Raw genomic sequence first — 17,831 nt, 5'->3', positions numbered from 1 at the left:
ATTTCTGTTGGAATTCGGAATGATATCCTGGTGGAATTCGGAATGAATTCCTGGTGGAATTCGGAATTATTCCTGGTGGAACTCGGAATGAATTCCTGGTGGAATTCGGAATGAATTCCTGGTGGAATTCGGAATGAATTCCTGGTGGAATTCGGAATGAATTCCTGGTGGAATTCGGAATGAATTCCTGGTGGAATTCGGAATAAATTCCTGGTGGAATTCGGAATGAATTCCTGGTGGAATTCGGAATGAATTCCTGGTGGAATTCGGAATGAATTCCTGGTGGAATTCGGAATGAATTCCTGGTGAATTTCGGAATGAATTCCTGGTGGATTTCAGAATGAATTCCTGGTGGAATTCAGAATGAACTCCTGGTGGAATTCAGAATGAATTCCTGGTGGAATTCAGAATGAATTCCTGGTGGAATTCAGAATGAATTTATGGTGGAATTCAGAAATTGATTCTGAATCCCTCCAGGAATTCATTCTGAATTCCTCCAAGAATTCATTCTGAATTCCTCTAGGAATTCATTCTTAAATCCTCCAGGAATTCATTCTGAAATCCTCCAGGAATTCATTCTGAATTCCCACATGAATGCTTTCTGAATTCCCCCAGGAATTCATTCAGAATTCTTCCAGGAATTCATTCTAAATTAACTTCAAGATATGTTTCTGGAAAAGCTAAAAAAATTTCATGTGAAGCTTCAGGAGGAAATACTGAATAAAATCCAGGATGAATTCCAGATGGAACTCCATGTCCAATTCTAGGAGAAGTTTCTGAAGGAACTTTGAAAAATATTCCCCGAAAAACTTCAGAATGAATTCCTAGAAAACCTCTTGAAAAATTAAAGGAGTAATATTCGGAAGAACTCAAAAAAACCAGAGAAATTCCGGGAGAAACTTCAGAAGGGAATTCTGAAGGAACTCAAGGAGTAATTTCTGGAGGAACTTCAGAAGTAGTTTCTGGAGGAACATCATTAATAATTTCTGGAGAAGCTCCAAGAAGATTTTTTGGAGAAATTCCAGGAAAGATTCCTGTAAAAACTCCAAAAGGATATCCTGGATGAACTTCAGTTAGAATTCTTGGAGGAACTCTAGGAGGAATTCCTTGATTAACACTAGGATGAATTCCCTAAGAAGCTCTAAGAAGAACTGCCGAAGAGACGCCATGAATGAATTTTTGAGGGAATTCATAATAAATTCCTGGATTAATCTATTTCAAGATTTCTTGGAAGAGGCTCTTCCAGGATTTCCTTCTGAAGTTCTTTGAGGAGTTTTTCATCGATTTCCTTCAAAAATTCCTCCTGGAGCTCCTCCAGGAATTCCGCCTGGAGCTCCTACAGGAATTCCTCCTGGAGATTCTTCAAAAATTTAGGCTTCAGGATGAATTCCTAAACGAGCTTGCCTAAGAATTTCTGGAAGAACTCTAGGAGGTATTCAACGAAGATTCCTGAATTCCGAAATTTCCAAACTTCTCAACTTATGAATTTTTAAATTCATAATTTTCTAAACTACCAAATTTCTAAATTTTTAAATCCATATATTCCCAAATTCCTTTGGTCGTGGTTTCAAAACTCATAAATGCTGAAAGTGCTAAATTACTTAATTCCCTAATTCCAAACTTCCTGACCTTTTAAATTCCTGAATCCCTGATTTCATAAATTGCTAAAATCCCAAATGTCTATATTTCCTTCCTTAAATTCTTGAATTCCTAAATTTCAATTCCGTAAGTTCCTAAACTCTTAAATTCCTGCATTCATGGATTCTCAAATTTTAAAATTCCAAGTTCTTCAATTCCTGTGTCAAAACTACTGAATTCCCAAATGACTAAATTCCCGAATTCCTAAATTCCTAGATTCCAAAATTCCTAATTTTCAACAGATTTCACGATCGTGATTATGATGATTAATTTGTTTATCGGCGATGGCAGGCCTGTCTCGACATGGTCTTCTCTTCTTATTGGCATTACATCCCCACAATGGGATTCACATTCATACAACATTATATACTATTGGTTTCCGTAAGGTCAAGGGGAGGGGGGGGTGTAAAAAATAAAAAATAAATATTAAAAAAAAAAAAAAAAAGTCCTCGGATTTGTTGAAGAATGTTTTAAAAATTCTCAAAAATTATCCTAATTTCATTTTGTTGCCACCTCAAAATATTACTTTGAGGCAAAAAAATCTAAGGAAGGGAAGCTTAAGATAAAAAATAATGTTGATCTTTATTTGGCATCAAATGCTGGATGATTTCAATAAGGGACCAACTTCGACGAAATTTACTACCAGCACTAAAAAGTGTAGACAACAATCTTGCAGTGTTAAAAGAAATAGAAATTTATGGGGAAAAAGCTTAGTTCTATTGCTTTCTTACATTTTGTGGAAAGTTTTAAATCTCTGTGGAAAATAATGGTTTTGTGAAAATTTTGTAGTTATTAATTGTTAATAATGATTTATTTTTGAAAATGTTGTATTATATTCAATAGAAAACTTCAATATTTTTATATTAAATTGTTCTTTTATTACTGCTTTTTTGGAAGTGCTAACATGTATTCGTTTTTTGGGATTTTCTTAATTGTTCATGGAAATTTGTATTATTTATGGAAATTTTATATTTATATCCACAGAGTTTTGTTATTATACGATTTTCTTTTCGTTCGTAATTTTGATCGTGTGACTTCAATTTGCCCACAAAGTGTTTGCAGTATGTTTCAAAAAATTCTAAATAATTTAAAGAAAAAGCACATGGTAATTAATATGCCGTAAACATTGAAAATGAGTGCAAAATTAAGATAATGTAAAACGAGTAAAAATCAGTGTATTGTTTTTCACCTGATTCTTTTATGGGCAATTTCCTAACTTTTTATAGAAAAATTCTCATTTTTTCAGGAGACTTTTTATTTTAGTCGATTGCAAGCATGTTCAGGACTAAAGGTCTGTAAAAATATGTGGTGCTGAATGGCACAAGGAAAATAATAAAAAGACTTTAGGCGTTGATGATTACTTGCATAAACAAGAGAGTCTCAATGCTCATTCCTTTCTTCAGTTCAATCAAAGTTAATTGCCTAATATATACATTATGGGGAAGAATTTGATTTGAAACATGTATTGGAGGTAACCACTTTCCTTCGATGGGACTTGAACCCATGACCATCAGTTAGGCGTTAGACTGCAGTTTAACACCAGTTTAGCAGCACCATACCGTAATCTCTTTGGCCAGTTTGAGAACTTCAAAGCATTGGCACGGAACTTTCCATCAATTTCCTCTCACGTTAGCAAGTTCATCTTTGTAACCCCGCAGCTTACGACTGACCTATGAAGAGCCGCGTCGGTCAGCCATAATATCATTTCAGCAAACATCACATCAGTTTGGGAAACTCTGTCCAGCCAGCAGTCCAGGAAAAATCCCACATCTTAACCACCCACTGCTTGATGGTGTGATCGCCCCGAACATCAAGCTGTGGCGGTCAGTAAATCGCATTTACCGTGCGAATGGATGCTTCCGCATGATGCGACGTGACAGAGTGGAAGGATTTGCGTTCACCAGGAATGGGGTACAGCCATGTTGCTGGACCCACACCTAATCCAATTTGGGCGGACTTGATGCGTGCTTTTTGCTTCTTGAAGCTAAACAAAGTCTTCTCCCTGAGCTTTAAGCTGACGGGGATGGATGAGCGGCTCAACGTGTTTGACAATCTATCAACTTGGAGTCACCCGGCTGGGACTTTCCACATCCGACCATCATCCGTCACAACGGAACGGTCACAGGAATATTCAGCTTGATATTTACTCTCGGAATGACATGGCAACTGCTTCGGGCTATTTGTTGGTATTGCGTTTACCGAAGAACATTAGGACTTCTTCAATAGATGTCGAAAGTTGGTGTATTTCTCTGAATAGGAAATACGGAGCTAGGTCCAGTTGGTCATACATAATCGAAAACTTATTTCCAGAATACCACAAAGGCGTTTGTGGCACTTGTAGAATCCAATGTAGTTCTATTTTGATAAATGTCAGAGAATCTTTTCAGCTATTTCCGCACAATAAATAGCTGAATAATATGAAAAGGAAGAGCAATGATGATGAAGCCAAATAAAATTCTACGTGGATGGCAGGTGGCATCAAATGATAAGGATATACGGTAGTTGATGAAGAAAGCCCAACGCTATTTAATAAATATTTTTCAAACTGTAATGAGCGGCTCAATTTAACGTATTTTATGACAGATAATTCATCGGCCAAATTATTAAAAAACTGAGACCTTCTTTGGTTTTATCGTTTTTGTTCGTTACTACAATCCTCCTAATGAGACACGCTTTTGTTCATAAGCATCAGATCCGAAACCATTTGATATACCACATCCCCTAACACAAAAATGAATACAAAAGCCGGCCATCACCGTTCGGTGGAATGATTTATGATACCCTGGCACGGGTCACTCGACAGGCAGAGACACTCGAGAACCATGGACTTGTCATGTGTGCTGACCAGTTGGAATGTCGGTATGAGAGAAATGATTTACATCTGCCATTCTGACGGTGCTTTCGTCTGCGGAGGTGTTACCATTAGCGTCAGCACTATTCCGTGGTAATGAAATTTTCTACTGATCCTTGTTAACACGATTTCACGAGGAAGTTTAAGAGTGATGCTTTTTACTGGTGTATAAAAGTGTTTCTATTCATACTGATTTAAACTGTGATAACTCGGATTTTTTTTTTCATTCATCCCCATAGCGACAGCTATTCAAGAGACTTGGATGGTATTTCTAGAGAATGAATTATGAATGTGATCCCAATGATGCATGTATGAGATGAAAATTGCATAGCTATCTCTGTGGTATATTGAGTATTCCTTAACCTTCCAGGACTAGTATGAGACCATGGATCACTTACACAGTCTCAGCGCTGTTGTGAACGATAAGCGTGCTGTTTTCGTGTTAGAGTCCTCGAAGGCCAAATTATGCGTCAATCATTTTATACTGGAGAAAATTCCCATTAATCTATGATATAATTGAGATCGTGGTTATCGACTGTAATTAACTCGTTGAAGTGTTTATCGGCTATGCAGTCTGATGACCAGCTAAAACGCTATATTAATTCTGATCAGACGTTTCGGCACCTTTATTGGTCCTTTTTCAATGGATGAAAATCGCTCAGCGTTTCATTGTCATAAGTGTCCTTCGTATAAGTCAAATAATTGAGTGTTCTAAACATCAGCTAATCCGGTATCCGTTATATTATGTGAACTGTTAATTAAAACACCGGATTGTTATCCCGTCAGGTTATTATCTAATTAATATAGCGTTTTAGCTGGTCATCAGACTGCATAGCCGATAAACACTTCAACGATATAATTGAGAACCATAGTGCATATTGTAGCTCGACTCGCGGGTACCCGGCCACCCACAAAACTAAAATGCGTACACACTTAATTTTTTTTACCGGGATCTCAGCAAAATGTTGAACTTTTACCGAGATTCACACAGCCGTGCCCCAGCAAACATGTTTTTTGCCGAGATTTCTGTCAAAATTGCTGAAAATCAGCAAATATTTTGCTGAAAATCAGCTAACAAACGCCATTTTTGCTGAAATATCAGTTTTTTATTTTGCTGGCGCACGGCTGTGCGGATTTTTGCTGAGCTGCAGAAATAAAAACTAAGTGTGTATATCTCAGGCAATTTTCAACCGATCTACATAATTTTGGGCTCGTTCGATTTAAAACTTCTTCTTCTATCAAGTTGTTATCGGAGTGGACTGATCCGGCACTTTGGTATCCGGAAAATCCGGATTTTCGAGGACATGTCCTACTTAGATGATATTGTTTGTTGATTTCGGTAGGGGTCTGGGTCATTTGGAATAAAGTCATTTGGCATAACGCCATTTGGCATACGGTCATTTGGTATAATGGTATTTTGGCATAATGGTCATTTGGCATAACAGACATTTGGCATAATATGGAACTGTTAAAGGGAAAGGGTTATTTGATGTGTTTTTCACATAGTCAGAACAAATCGAGGATATTTTCTGATAGATTTTGACTGATGATAGACATTTTTTGGAAGTACGGACAAACGAAGCGGCAGAACTTCTTCCGACGAAGGGATCACATCCGTCATTGACTTAATCCCGGAAAACGACTAAACTAAAAAAATGGATCTTGATTCCCCTTGCTTGATTCCGATTAAACACCTACTTTTGAAGAATGGATCAATGCCTACTTTCAAAGAAGGAATCACATCCTCCATTGCCTTACCCCGGGTCAACGCCCGGGATTAAATTCACCATCTTATTCCAGGAAAACGCCTACATCCAAAGGATGAATCACATCTACCATTGCCGTATTCTGGATAAACTTCTATTTCCATAAAGGGAATCACTTTTACTCACAGAGAGATTTAATCCACCATTGCCTTAATCCGGGACAAACGAATTACATCCACCACTGCTTTAACTGGGTAATCGCTTACTTAAAAAAAAGGATCGCATCCACCATTGCCCAATTTTAAAGAAGGGATCACATTTATCATTGCCGGGAAAACGCATCCCGATAGATGCTTTATTTCCAATGGAGATATAACATTTATCGTTGCTTCATAGTCGGCTAATACATGCTTTCTTCGAAAAGATTATGTCTTTTTAATATTATTATCAAGCTGTGTTATATTGACCATTCCGGGTTTTTTAAATTTTTTCATTTAGTCTAGTAACTAATTTCATGAACACAAAAAAATACGCCATATGTCCGTTATGCCAAATGACCTCACTTTTTCGCTGTTCTCAATTATGCCAAATGTAGCCTTTCGGTAGGTATTCCGCAATATGGGTATCAAACTTCTTGAAATTTCATCAGCAGATTGATCTTTCTTGTTTTGGGTCGATCAGAAGTGCAAATCTTCGATTGGTGGTTCCAGAACAAGTTCCTCGAGGAATCATAGTTGCCTAAACATTTTTCAATTAAAAATCATCAATATGGATATCAAACTTCATGAAATAATCTCAAGCGCATGTTCTTGATGATCCTGTGTTCACCAGTTAATTAGACTTCGGAGTGTCCATTCCGGAATAGGTTCCATGATGTGTCATGAGTCGTTCCAAACAATTTTTTTAATGGTTCAGAAAACTGCAACCTTTCTTGAAATCGATTTTCTAGTAAGATAAATGCATAATCAATGCAAGGACCACTTATTGACCTCCCAGTACTTGGTGGCAACTGGTCCACCAAATGATTCAGGAGATTCGGAGAAATGTCCAATTTCGTCTTAGACAGCCGATATTTTTCTGGAACCGTTTGTTTTAGTATTCTGAGAGCAAAATCAATGCATGCACTACTTTTCGGCCTTATATAGCCAGTAAGTTGTGCTCCGGAATAGAACTGTATATCAGTGGTGGAAATACTCGCTCCACAAGTAAGAAAAGAGTGTAATTTAATCTACTAAAAGCGCTGCTTACGAGCGAACCTTCTGTTTGCATTTTTCTGGTACTTGCTTTTTACGCGAGTATTGACAGAGCAAAGACTAAAGTATGCCAGTGTTTTGTTCGCGAGTAAAAATCACTGTCGCGAGTTCCTCCAGAAGTTCCACCAGGATTTCCTCCGGGAGCTCCTCCAGTGATTCCTCCGGGAGTTCTTTCAGGAATTCTTCCAGGAATTTCTCCAGAAGTTGATCCAGGATTTCCTCCGGGAGCTCCTCCAAGATTTCCTCCTGGAGTTCCTCCAAGAATTCCTCTGGGAGTTCCTCCAAGAATTTCTCCGGGAGTTCCTCCAGAATTTCCTCTGGGAGCTCATCCAGGAATTCCTCAGGGAGTTCCTCCAGGAATTACTCTGGAAGCTCCTCCACGAATTCCTAGGGGAGCTCTTCCAGGAATTCCTTTAAGAGTTCCTCCAGGAATTCCTTCCGGAGTTCCTTTGGGAATTCCTCCGGGATTTCATCCAGGAAATCCTCTGGGAATTCCTCCTGGAGTTCCTCCAGAAATTTCTCCTAGAGCTCCTCCAATAGTTCCTCCTGGAGTTCCTCCAGGAATTTCTTCTATAGTTCCTCCAGGAATTTCTCTTGGAGTTCCTCCAGGAATTCCCCCAGGATCTCCTCCAGGAATTGTCCGGGAGTTGCTTCAGGAATTGTCCGGGAGTTCCTCCCCCTCGCTTGATGGAGCTAGCTTGTCTAATCAGTTTCTTCATTTCTATTTCAATATTTTATCTATAAAAACTCACAGTTTTCTAGTACGTTAAAAAAAAGTCGCAACTTTCAGAGGTGAATTTCTAGAATTGAGTTTCTGAAGCACCATGTTTGCAAAGATGTTTGCTTATTTTGACACAAAAATTGTTGTGTGAACCACCCAGTAAACCACATATCGTATATGAAATGATAAATTGTATCGCATATATTGCTATTTTCTTTCACATTCGTATATAACTGCTTATGAAGATGGCTAAAATATGAACATTGTTGTATAAGATACCAGTGTGAGCAATATTTACGATTGCGTTTATGGAAGTCATAATCCTATATAAATAATATTAGTTTTATCGGATCAAATCGGAAATGTCGTTTATGTATACAAATATTGTCATACAAATCATATACCGATGTGCGTTGTACGTATATAGCTTCCACCTTCTGCGTGTTGAGCACTGAACCACTGAACCTTACTAATTAAATTAATTTCAAAATTACTTACTTCACTACATCCGATGTGCCAAAATTCCGAATATTGCCGGTGTAATTTTGGAATCTATGACAAAAGGTCGAAAGACAAAAGGTCGAAAGGACAAAAGGTCGAAAGACAAAAGGTCGAAAAGACAAAAGGTCGAAAAGACAAAACGTCGAAAGGGACAGAAGGTCGAAAGGACAAAAGGTCGAAAGGCACAGAAGGTTGAACGGGACAAAAGGTCGAAAGGGACAAAAGGTCGAAAGGGGCAAAAGGTCGAAAAGAACAAAAGTTCGAAAGGGAAAAAAAGGTCTATCAAGAACAAGTTAATAACAATTTGGGTGTATTCCAAAAGAATTTATGAAATGCATTTAACTTTAATCAAAAATAACTCACTCATCTAATCAATCAAAGTTGAAGAATCACCAATTTTCTAAGAAGGAGTAATTACTATAAGACAATATTATCAATATCTAGATAGTTCTAAAATAGATAAAAAAAAGATTGTTAATACAAATGAATAAAGCTTGTATTCTGCGAGACAGTGTTATCCTATACCACGCAGGCGCACGCATTGAAAATACAGGCAGCTAAGAAAAAAATATTGACAGTAAGAAAGTAAGTATTCAAGTAAGTAAGAAGAACAAGGTTTATCGAACGGGTACTCAAACTGAGTGGCCGTTCCATCTTTTTCTCGTGTTCATTCAGCACTTCCACAGTTATTAGTTGCAAGATTCCTAAGCCGACTTACCATTTTGCATTTGTATATCATAAGGCTAACACGATGATGCTTGTATGCCCAAAAAATCGAGAAAATTTCTTACACGTAAATTTCCTAGAACGAACTCAGCCACCGTCAGCATGGTCTTGCTGAGCCAACCTAAAAGGTTTATATCTCCCAACAAAACTGTTACTCAAAAGCTGCTCAGTCTATCTAAAAAAGATTTAAATATCTTTTGCGGCTTAATAACAGGACACTGCCCGAGTAACAACTATGTTGAAACTTGCCTGCTCAGGGATTAAGGATCACGGGGTCGTTTTATGCGGACTTGTCTCTCAATTCCGTAGCTGAGGACTGTATAATACACGCCGGTGTATTTGATCGAAGTGACATTTAGAAAACTCAAACATCCATCTATTAGTGGTACTTATTGAATGAATTTCATTTAATTGTTAAAAATTGTAAAAACAAAAGAGCAGAGTTTTTGCTAACTGTGTAGGGCAACTCTGGTGCGAGATTGATTCTCTCCGTTACAGTTTCTTGTTAATTTCAAACTTATGTCCCTTTCGACCTTTTGTCATTTCGACCTTTTGACCTGTTCGACGTTTTGTCCTGTTCGAAGTTTTGTCCTTTCGACCTTTTGTCACGTTCGACGTTTTGTCCTTTCGACCTTTTGTTCCTTTCGACCTTTTGTCCTTTCGACCTTTTGTTCCTTTCGACCTTTTGTCCTTTTCGACCATTTGTCCCTTCGACCTTTTGTCTTTCGACGTTTTGTCTTTCGACCTTTTGTCCTTTCGACGTTTTGTCTTTCGACCTTTTGTCCCTAACCCGTAATTTTGTGCTGCCAACCATTATCCTCAATATCTGCACTAACATTTCATCGAACAACTAAAATGTAATTGAGCTGTAAACACAGTTCGAAAATAAACACGATGAAAGACATTACTGATGTTGACATTTCAGAATCGTTTCTACGTGGGTTGAACCGTTTGGAATGATGCGCAATCGTTGTTATGTACGAACATTATCAGGATAATCATAATTTGTTATCATATACGATAGAAGCCACATTTGTACGTCCAACAACAAGGCATCCGAATCGTATCAATGTAGTTCATATCGTACACTGAAGCTCTTGTCAATAATAAATCTCCATCTAGATTATGATTGTCAAAGTTTTGCTGCTTTTCAAGAGTTGCTGAGTAGCGCAAGGGTAGAGCACCAGCCTTTAGTTCCAGAGGTCAAATGTTCGAGACAGGGTTGTTACCATTTATTTTTTCAAATATTCATTAAGTCGTATAAATGATCATGAAAACTCGAGAAAGTCCTTATTTAGCACGTATAAGGCCTCCACTTTAGTAGGTATTTAGCGATTCGGTGCATTATATACATAATATCTTATGTGTATATGATGACCTATATCAAGAGCAATAAGTATAAAAATGTTGACTGGGCAGTCGCTACTTTTTGAGGACGAATTTCAAAATTTTACTTTGGGTGTCTTTTACTCTGGATGGTGTATAAAAGTAACAGGACTCTAGGACAATTTCCAATTTGGTCACGTAAATGGAGAACAAAAAAAACTGGCAACAATGGAGAAGTCGTGCAGCGAATCGGCGAGAGAAAAGCAGCAGCGTCGACCAATAACGGATTGGGGAGATCAACATAAACAAACACCAGCTGAGTACATTCAAAGTTAATTGCCTATATGCCGGGTATTAAGCCACCCGGTGTGGAAATTAATTACTATGTCTGAAACTTGATTATGCATATGTACAACATGTGATAGATTTAGTTCGGAAAAGGTATTGGAGGGTAACCGCCCCTTCGGTGGGGTTTGATCCCACGACCCCAGTTCGCATGACAGGTGCTTTCCCTACTAAGCTACGAAGGACCTCCGTCGTCCACCGCAGCTTAGCGGGTACTGATGAAACCAAATTCCCAGCACCAGGTATCAGCCGATCTCTCGCAATACATTTTCAGTCTGCATTTTCAGTCAAACAAAACAAATAAGTCAAGTAAGACAAATAAAACAAAAAAGACATATTAGACAAATAAAACAAATAAAAAAATATTAATTTCCTGATATTCCTCTAGCTATAGGTCCAGGAATACTTCCGGATGTTCATCCAGGAATTTGTTCGGATATTTCTCCAGGAACTCTTACGAATAGTCCTCCAGGCATTCTTCCAGATATTCCTTCATACATTTTTCCAGATATTCCTCCAGAAATTCCTTCAAATATTCCTCCAGATATTCTCCGGATATTCCTCCATGAACTCTTCCGGATATTCCTCCAGGAATTCTTCCGGATAATCCTCTAGGAAGTCCATTGGATATTTCACCAGGAATTCCTGCGGATATTCCTCCAAGAGTTCCTCCAGGCATTATTCCGGAAATTCATCCAGGAATTCGTCCAAATATTCCTACAGGAATTCCTCTGAATATTCCTCAAGAGAATATTCCTCAAGACATTCTTTTGGATATTCCTCCAGATATTCCTTCAGGAATTTCTCAGAATATTATTCTGCTATCTCTTCGGATATTTCTTCAGTAGTTCATCTAGATATTCCTAAGGAATTCCTCCAGAAGTTGTTCCAAATATTCTCCAAGTATTCCTCTTGATATTCCCTCGGAAATTCCTTCGTCAAAATAATTCTTTGGATATTCCTCCGAACATTCCTTCAGGAACTTCTCCCGATATTCCACCAGGAATTCTTCGTGAAATTTCTTCAGGAAGTCATCCGGACATTCCTCCAGGAATTCTTCCGGATGTTCATCAAGGAGTGCCTCCGGATATTGCTCCACATATTACTACGAATGTTTATCCAGGAGTTCCTTCGGATATATCTCTAGGAAACCCACTGAATATTCTTTCAGAAATTCATCCGGATGTTCCTTCTGGGATTCCTACGAGTATTCTTCCAAATATTCTTTCGGAACTCCAGGACTTCGTCCAAATTTTCGTCCTAGAATTCCTCCGGATATTCCTCAAGGAATTCTTCCGGACATCCCTACAGTAATTCCTCCGGATATTTTTCCACGAATCTCTCAGGATATTCCTTCAGGAATTCTTCCGGAGAATTTCCAGAGGAATTCCTGAAGGAGTATCCGGAGTAATTTCTGGTGGAATATCCAAACTAATTCTTGGACAAATATTCGGAGGAATTGCTGGAGGATCATCCGAAGTAATATTTGTCTTGTCCTATCTATCCTATTTGGCTTATTTGTCTTATTTGTCATTGGAGAGAGGTATCCTGTAAGTACCTCGCATTCAATTGATTCCCAGTTTGGATCAAACAATCACTAGAAGCATGTTTAATTTCTAAAAAGAGAAAATATACATACCTTTCGTTATGTATATTGACTTTAAGGGGTATACTCCAGGGAATTCTTGGATGACCTGAAAAGGAACAGATATTGAAGGCGTATCAAATTTGATTCTGCGGATTAAAAAGGGCATGAACCATTTACTTTCTTACTGATCAACATTCTTTATTGGTCTTGCTATCTTATATATTAGGGTTTACACTTCTTTGCTTATGCTAGGTACATGTTTGATGTTTGTTGTTCATGACTGAGTGTTCTTGGCATTGGGTGCCGTTACGCTTGGGATCCCCGGAAACTCCCCCCGGAATCAAATTCATTAGAAGAAGAGGTTCGTTCAAACCTTTATACATAAAAAATAGGCTGCGCCGCTGAATACAACGGATAGTAAATACATAATCCTATCTTACTGGAAAATCGAAGGTACTAAATAATGAATAAGTCTTCCAATAACAATCCGGAAACTTATTGAGATTTTTTTGAAGTTGCAGGCGATAAATCGACCTCCACTTAGCAAATGCATGCATCTTTATTTCTGTAGCATTTTGTTTAATCACTAACATATACAATCGTATGAATATGTATCGCAAAGCTACAGATAAGTTATTGAATTAAATGAATAAATTTTCAATTTATTAAAGGCAGCAAAATTAAATGTCCATGAAGTACTAAAAATTTTCCAAAAAAAAATAGGAGATTGCCAATGAAGAAATCAGGGTATGAGCAACAAATAAATATCAAATTTTCCCAAATAATACAACAGTTCCATATCCCTAGTAACATTTTGGTTTTATTCTGTTTTTGTAGCACTCTTGCAGAGCAAAACATGGTCTTTAAGAGAGTTATAAAACTTAAAAAAAACTGTTAAGATTTTTTCACAAAACAAAAAATAAGATTAATAAAAGCAAAATTGCATTTATAAATAAAGAATTGTCCATATAAAAATCAAAAGATTCCACGGATAGAAATACAAAACTTCCATAAACAAATCAATATTAACAATAAACGAAACGAATACTTTTTTTCCACGAAATAATTATTTTTTTCCACTAGAAATTAAGAACCTTTCCGCGAAATAATCAATAAAGAACAATACATCAATAAAGAGATTTTCATAAAAAAAAAATGCATAAAGGCAATAAATCTGATAAAATTTTCAATTAAGTTTTCAAGCTTTTGAATAAGGGGTGGGAAAATGCTTAGTTTTATTGCTTTTTTATATTTCTTTATGGAAATTCTCATACTTTTTATTGCTCTTTATTGATGTTTTCGTGGAAAGTTTTTAATTTTTAGTGAAAAAATAGTTATTTTTTGAAAAGTTTGTAACTGTTTATTGCTAATATTGATTTATTTATGAAAATTTTGCATTTTTTTCGTGGAGCATATTGATTTCTTTATGCGAAGCTTTTAAAATTGCAGTTTTTGCTTCTAAAAATATATTACCAACCAAAGACCAAAAAAAAAAAATATATATATATATATATATATATATATATATATATATATATATATATATATATTTATAGTATACTATATTTTTGTTTTGTGGAAAATTCTTAATTGTGTTTGGAACTTTTGCATTATTTGTGAAAATTTCATATTTACTGGACTGGCAACGACAACAATAATTAGGTAATTGGAAATCTAAAATTAGATTCTGTGTGGATTCTATACAGCAGAATTTTACAGTAGATCTCGGCACAGTAGCGGTTAAGTTAAGTTTAGACTAGACCAACATTTGAAAAGAACGCAACAGCCAATATTTATTCCTTCTGATTCCTCGTCTACGTATACATATTTTTTTAAATCTATCTTTTATTTGGAAGGCTTACATATACATATATGTAGACAAAGAATCAAAGTGTGTGAATGGTCTGCCCATGCAGAGGTATTGGCGCAGCGGGTGGCAACCGAGTTCGTCACCTCGAAGCATGGCAGAAGTGTGAATGAATAGGTGTATGTATGGACTGCACACGCCGCGCTGGGAGTAGCGCAGGAATGTTGGTTCCTATGACTACTGATACCCCGCGGCGTGGCAGAGGAGTGTGGGTGAGCATCCAATTCAGTCTCACACGGTACGAAAGGAATGAGCATACAAATCAGTCTCACACGGTATGTTTGAGTTGAGCGAGGTGAGTCAGACTCACATGGTATGTCAGAAGTGGGAACCTAAGCGAAATGTCCCACAAGGGATGCCAGAGCGAGTGTTAGGTCGAATGACTAGAGTAGTATGTGTCAGCAAGAACTGAATGAAAGAGGTGAGCAGACTCACATTGCATGAGAAGGGTGGGCACACAAGTTAGACCCACACGGCATGACAGAGGTGCAACAGAGTATGTAGGGTGTGTTTGAGGGTGCAATAGAGTGAGCACCCAAGTAAGACTCGCATGGGACGGGTGCCTGTGTGAGCGAGAATGAGCGAGTACGTTAAGTACTGCCATCCCCCAGAAGTAGTACTGGGAGGTAGTTCCTGGGGGAAACGATGGCGGAGCCCAAGGGAGTTTAGTCGGTATTACCGGTACGGTCGAATCCGACACTCCAGTACACTTCCGTGTGGTAGTTTGGCAACTACAATGCACGTGTGCTGGGTTAGTGTGTAAATGCATTCTCCCTTGTAAAAAAGACAAAGAATCAGAAAAAATAAATTTTGGCTGTTACGCCCTTTTCAAATGTTGGTCTAGAAGTGAGAATTGGAAAATAATCTGTCGCGATCCGGCCCTGTTTCGTTTCAAGTAGTCTGTACGTGATTTGAAGTGATGGCGTGTCCCAACATCGATGGGTTCCCTGGATACGTATCTGAGTAATTGCCACGCCTTGAGTCCATTTAAATGCCACAATAGTCCTTAGCTTTAGAGCAATAATTTTTCAACCCGACTTATTATCAAAATAAAGAGTGCATTGATTTACAAAACTATATTTACAGGACTGTTAATTACAAAATAATAAAAAGACGAGACAACACTAACAATAATTCTATGTCTGTTAATGGTCAATTATTATATTTGCAACTGTGCAACAATTGTTCCTGCGGTTGTTATCGAAACTTCCCAAAACCTCATCCAATAGAATGATCTACAGTATCGACGGCTCAAAGTATTTGTCTATCTAAAATAAATGAGGTTTGGCAAAATCGTGCAGAATCAAAGTAGAATAAAATTCATATCCAATATCATAGATGAAATTGAAATATTGGATATCAATTTCACACTGAAGGTAGATTTGGTTGCAGCAACTTGAATATGACTGATTTTAGTTCTATATGAGTTACAGAAACCTACTTATGACAAGTATGTTGCTCGGGAGGATGTTCATACATGAAAATTTTCACCGAGAAATCGGTTTTCGAAAAACATTCCGTATGTATTGCATTTGCACCGCACGTACAATTTGGTGATTCTCACAAAATTTAAAAATTGATTGATCTGATCCAAGTTTCTAATGTTGAGACCAAAGCCATCTTCAGGGACAGTACGGAATTCGTGATAGCTTTTTATAACATCTACCTACTGCTCGAATTGAATATCTATAACATTACCATAACATTCCCCTTCCTTTCTACTCCCATTTCAGGAAAAAGTCCGTTTGCATGGCAGCAAAACCACCACCACCACTGAAGAAACGGCGCAGTTCAACATCCGCGTGGATCAACCGACGCAACTCGACAACGCCACCCTCGATAGCGGTGCGCAAACGTTTCAAGAGTCTTCCTTCGCGTTGGTTCCACCGGAGGGCTTCGACGCCGACATCACAGTCGACGAGTTCTTCCTCCAGGAGGCACTGAAACGTTGCAAAGAAGCCTCGCGCAGACACACCGACGATGAGGTCACCCAGGCAATGACGGAGAATGACGACAGCAGTCGTAGCTATAGCGAAAATAGCGAAGGAACGTCGTTGAATCCGCTCAAGCTGCCACCACCGTGCAAGTGTCCATATTTTGGCGAAAGTTGCAGCAAGCAGCAATTCGAGGGAATTAGACCTGCCGAGATTAAGATTGTCAAAACCACCTCCAATTTTAGCTCAATCTCGAACTTCGATACCCAGATCTACAGCAATATTTCAATCTCCTCGCAGCCTACGAGATCGACTTCGAGTAGTCTGTCAACTCTACCGGCATCGTCCGTGGTGTCTCCAAACAAGAAGAGCAATCACCTGAAAAGTGTGTCAGTGGTGACGTGGGACTCCCGTCGGCATCAAAGACGAGGGTCCAGTTTCGGAGGAGCTCGTACATCGCTGCTGTTGACTCCGACGAAGCCAAACGTCGCTAGCGCTTCTTTGCGTCGATCAGCTACGCTAAGGCATCATAACGAAAGTACGCCGTCAATCGTTGTTTCTGGAGCACCAAAGAAGAACAGTTCGTCACCGTGTCTAATCCAGAGGCAAGCCACCATTCGGTCCCATCACTCGAGAAACTCTAGCGTCATTTCACGGAACTCCTCGAGGCATGGGCGCATAATTCTCTTGGAACAGAAAGCGACCAAGGTGCTGGGGGTGGTGTTCTTCACCTTTGTGATACTGTGGGCTCCGTTCTTCGTGCTGAATCTGCTGCCGAGCGTGTGCAAGGAGTGCGAGGACAGCATCAACCACTGGGTGTTCGAATTCGTTACCTGGCTCGGGTACGCCAGTAGCATGGTCAACCCGATTTTCTACACGATTTTCAACAAGGCATTCCGGGATGCCTTCAAGAAGGTGCTGCTCTGCCGATATGGAACGAAACCAACGTGGCAACCCAGTAGCTAGCAGCACTGTGCGACTGTTACTCGTACGGTAGCCGTTTAGTGTAGCACAAGGCCAAAATATAGGAACGCTTCCCGTTTTACCGAAGTGGGGCTCAATGTTGCACAACTATTTTTCTATCAACGTACCTTTGTAGCGAATTTTACGAAACTTGTGATGTCGTCGTGTGTTAGAGCGGAAAATAAATGTTTACACTGTTAGGGAAACCCACGACGGATGAGTCAATTATTTATGCCGAACCTGCATGGGGGCCGTTTGGCGTTTGGACGCAAGACTTACCGCGATTGAGTGATGATGGAAAAAGGATTCCTTCTTTCGCACTAGTATGGCATAAGCCCAAGATTTTTTTATGTACAGGTTATCCGACTTCGTCAGTAGATGGGAATAACCAGCGCGGGGGGGAAACATATAT

The 17,831-nt window shown here is 38.6% G+C and overlaps 1 protein-coding gene across 1 annotated transcript in view; it reads left to right on the top strand.

Moving 5' to 3' along the window:
• The window catches only part of LOC134203261 (uncharacterized), a 113,569-nt gene extending 95,940 nt beyond the window's left edge, over positions 1-17,629 (top strand). The window contains 2 exon segments of the mRNA XM_062678135.1: positions 16,256-16,392; positions 16,395-17,629. Coding sequence (XP_062534119.1) covers positions 16,256-16,392; positions 16,395-17,422 — 1,165 coding nt within the window. The 3' untranslated portion in view covers positions 17,423-17,629.
• Positions 17,630-17,831: the final 202 nt, after the last annotated feature.

This window comes from Armigeres subalbatus, unplaced genomic scaffold (genome assembly GCF_024139115.2).
Source record: "Armigeres subalbatus isolate Guangzhou_Male unplaced genomic scaffold, GZ_Asu_2 Contig1728, whole genome shotgun sequence".
Taxonomy (NCBI): Eukaryota; Metazoa; Arthropoda; class Insecta; order Diptera; family Culicidae; genus Armigeres; species Armigeres subalbatus.
Note: the sequence above shows the minus strand (reverse complement) of the source record. Positions and strands in the feature narration are given on the sequence as shown.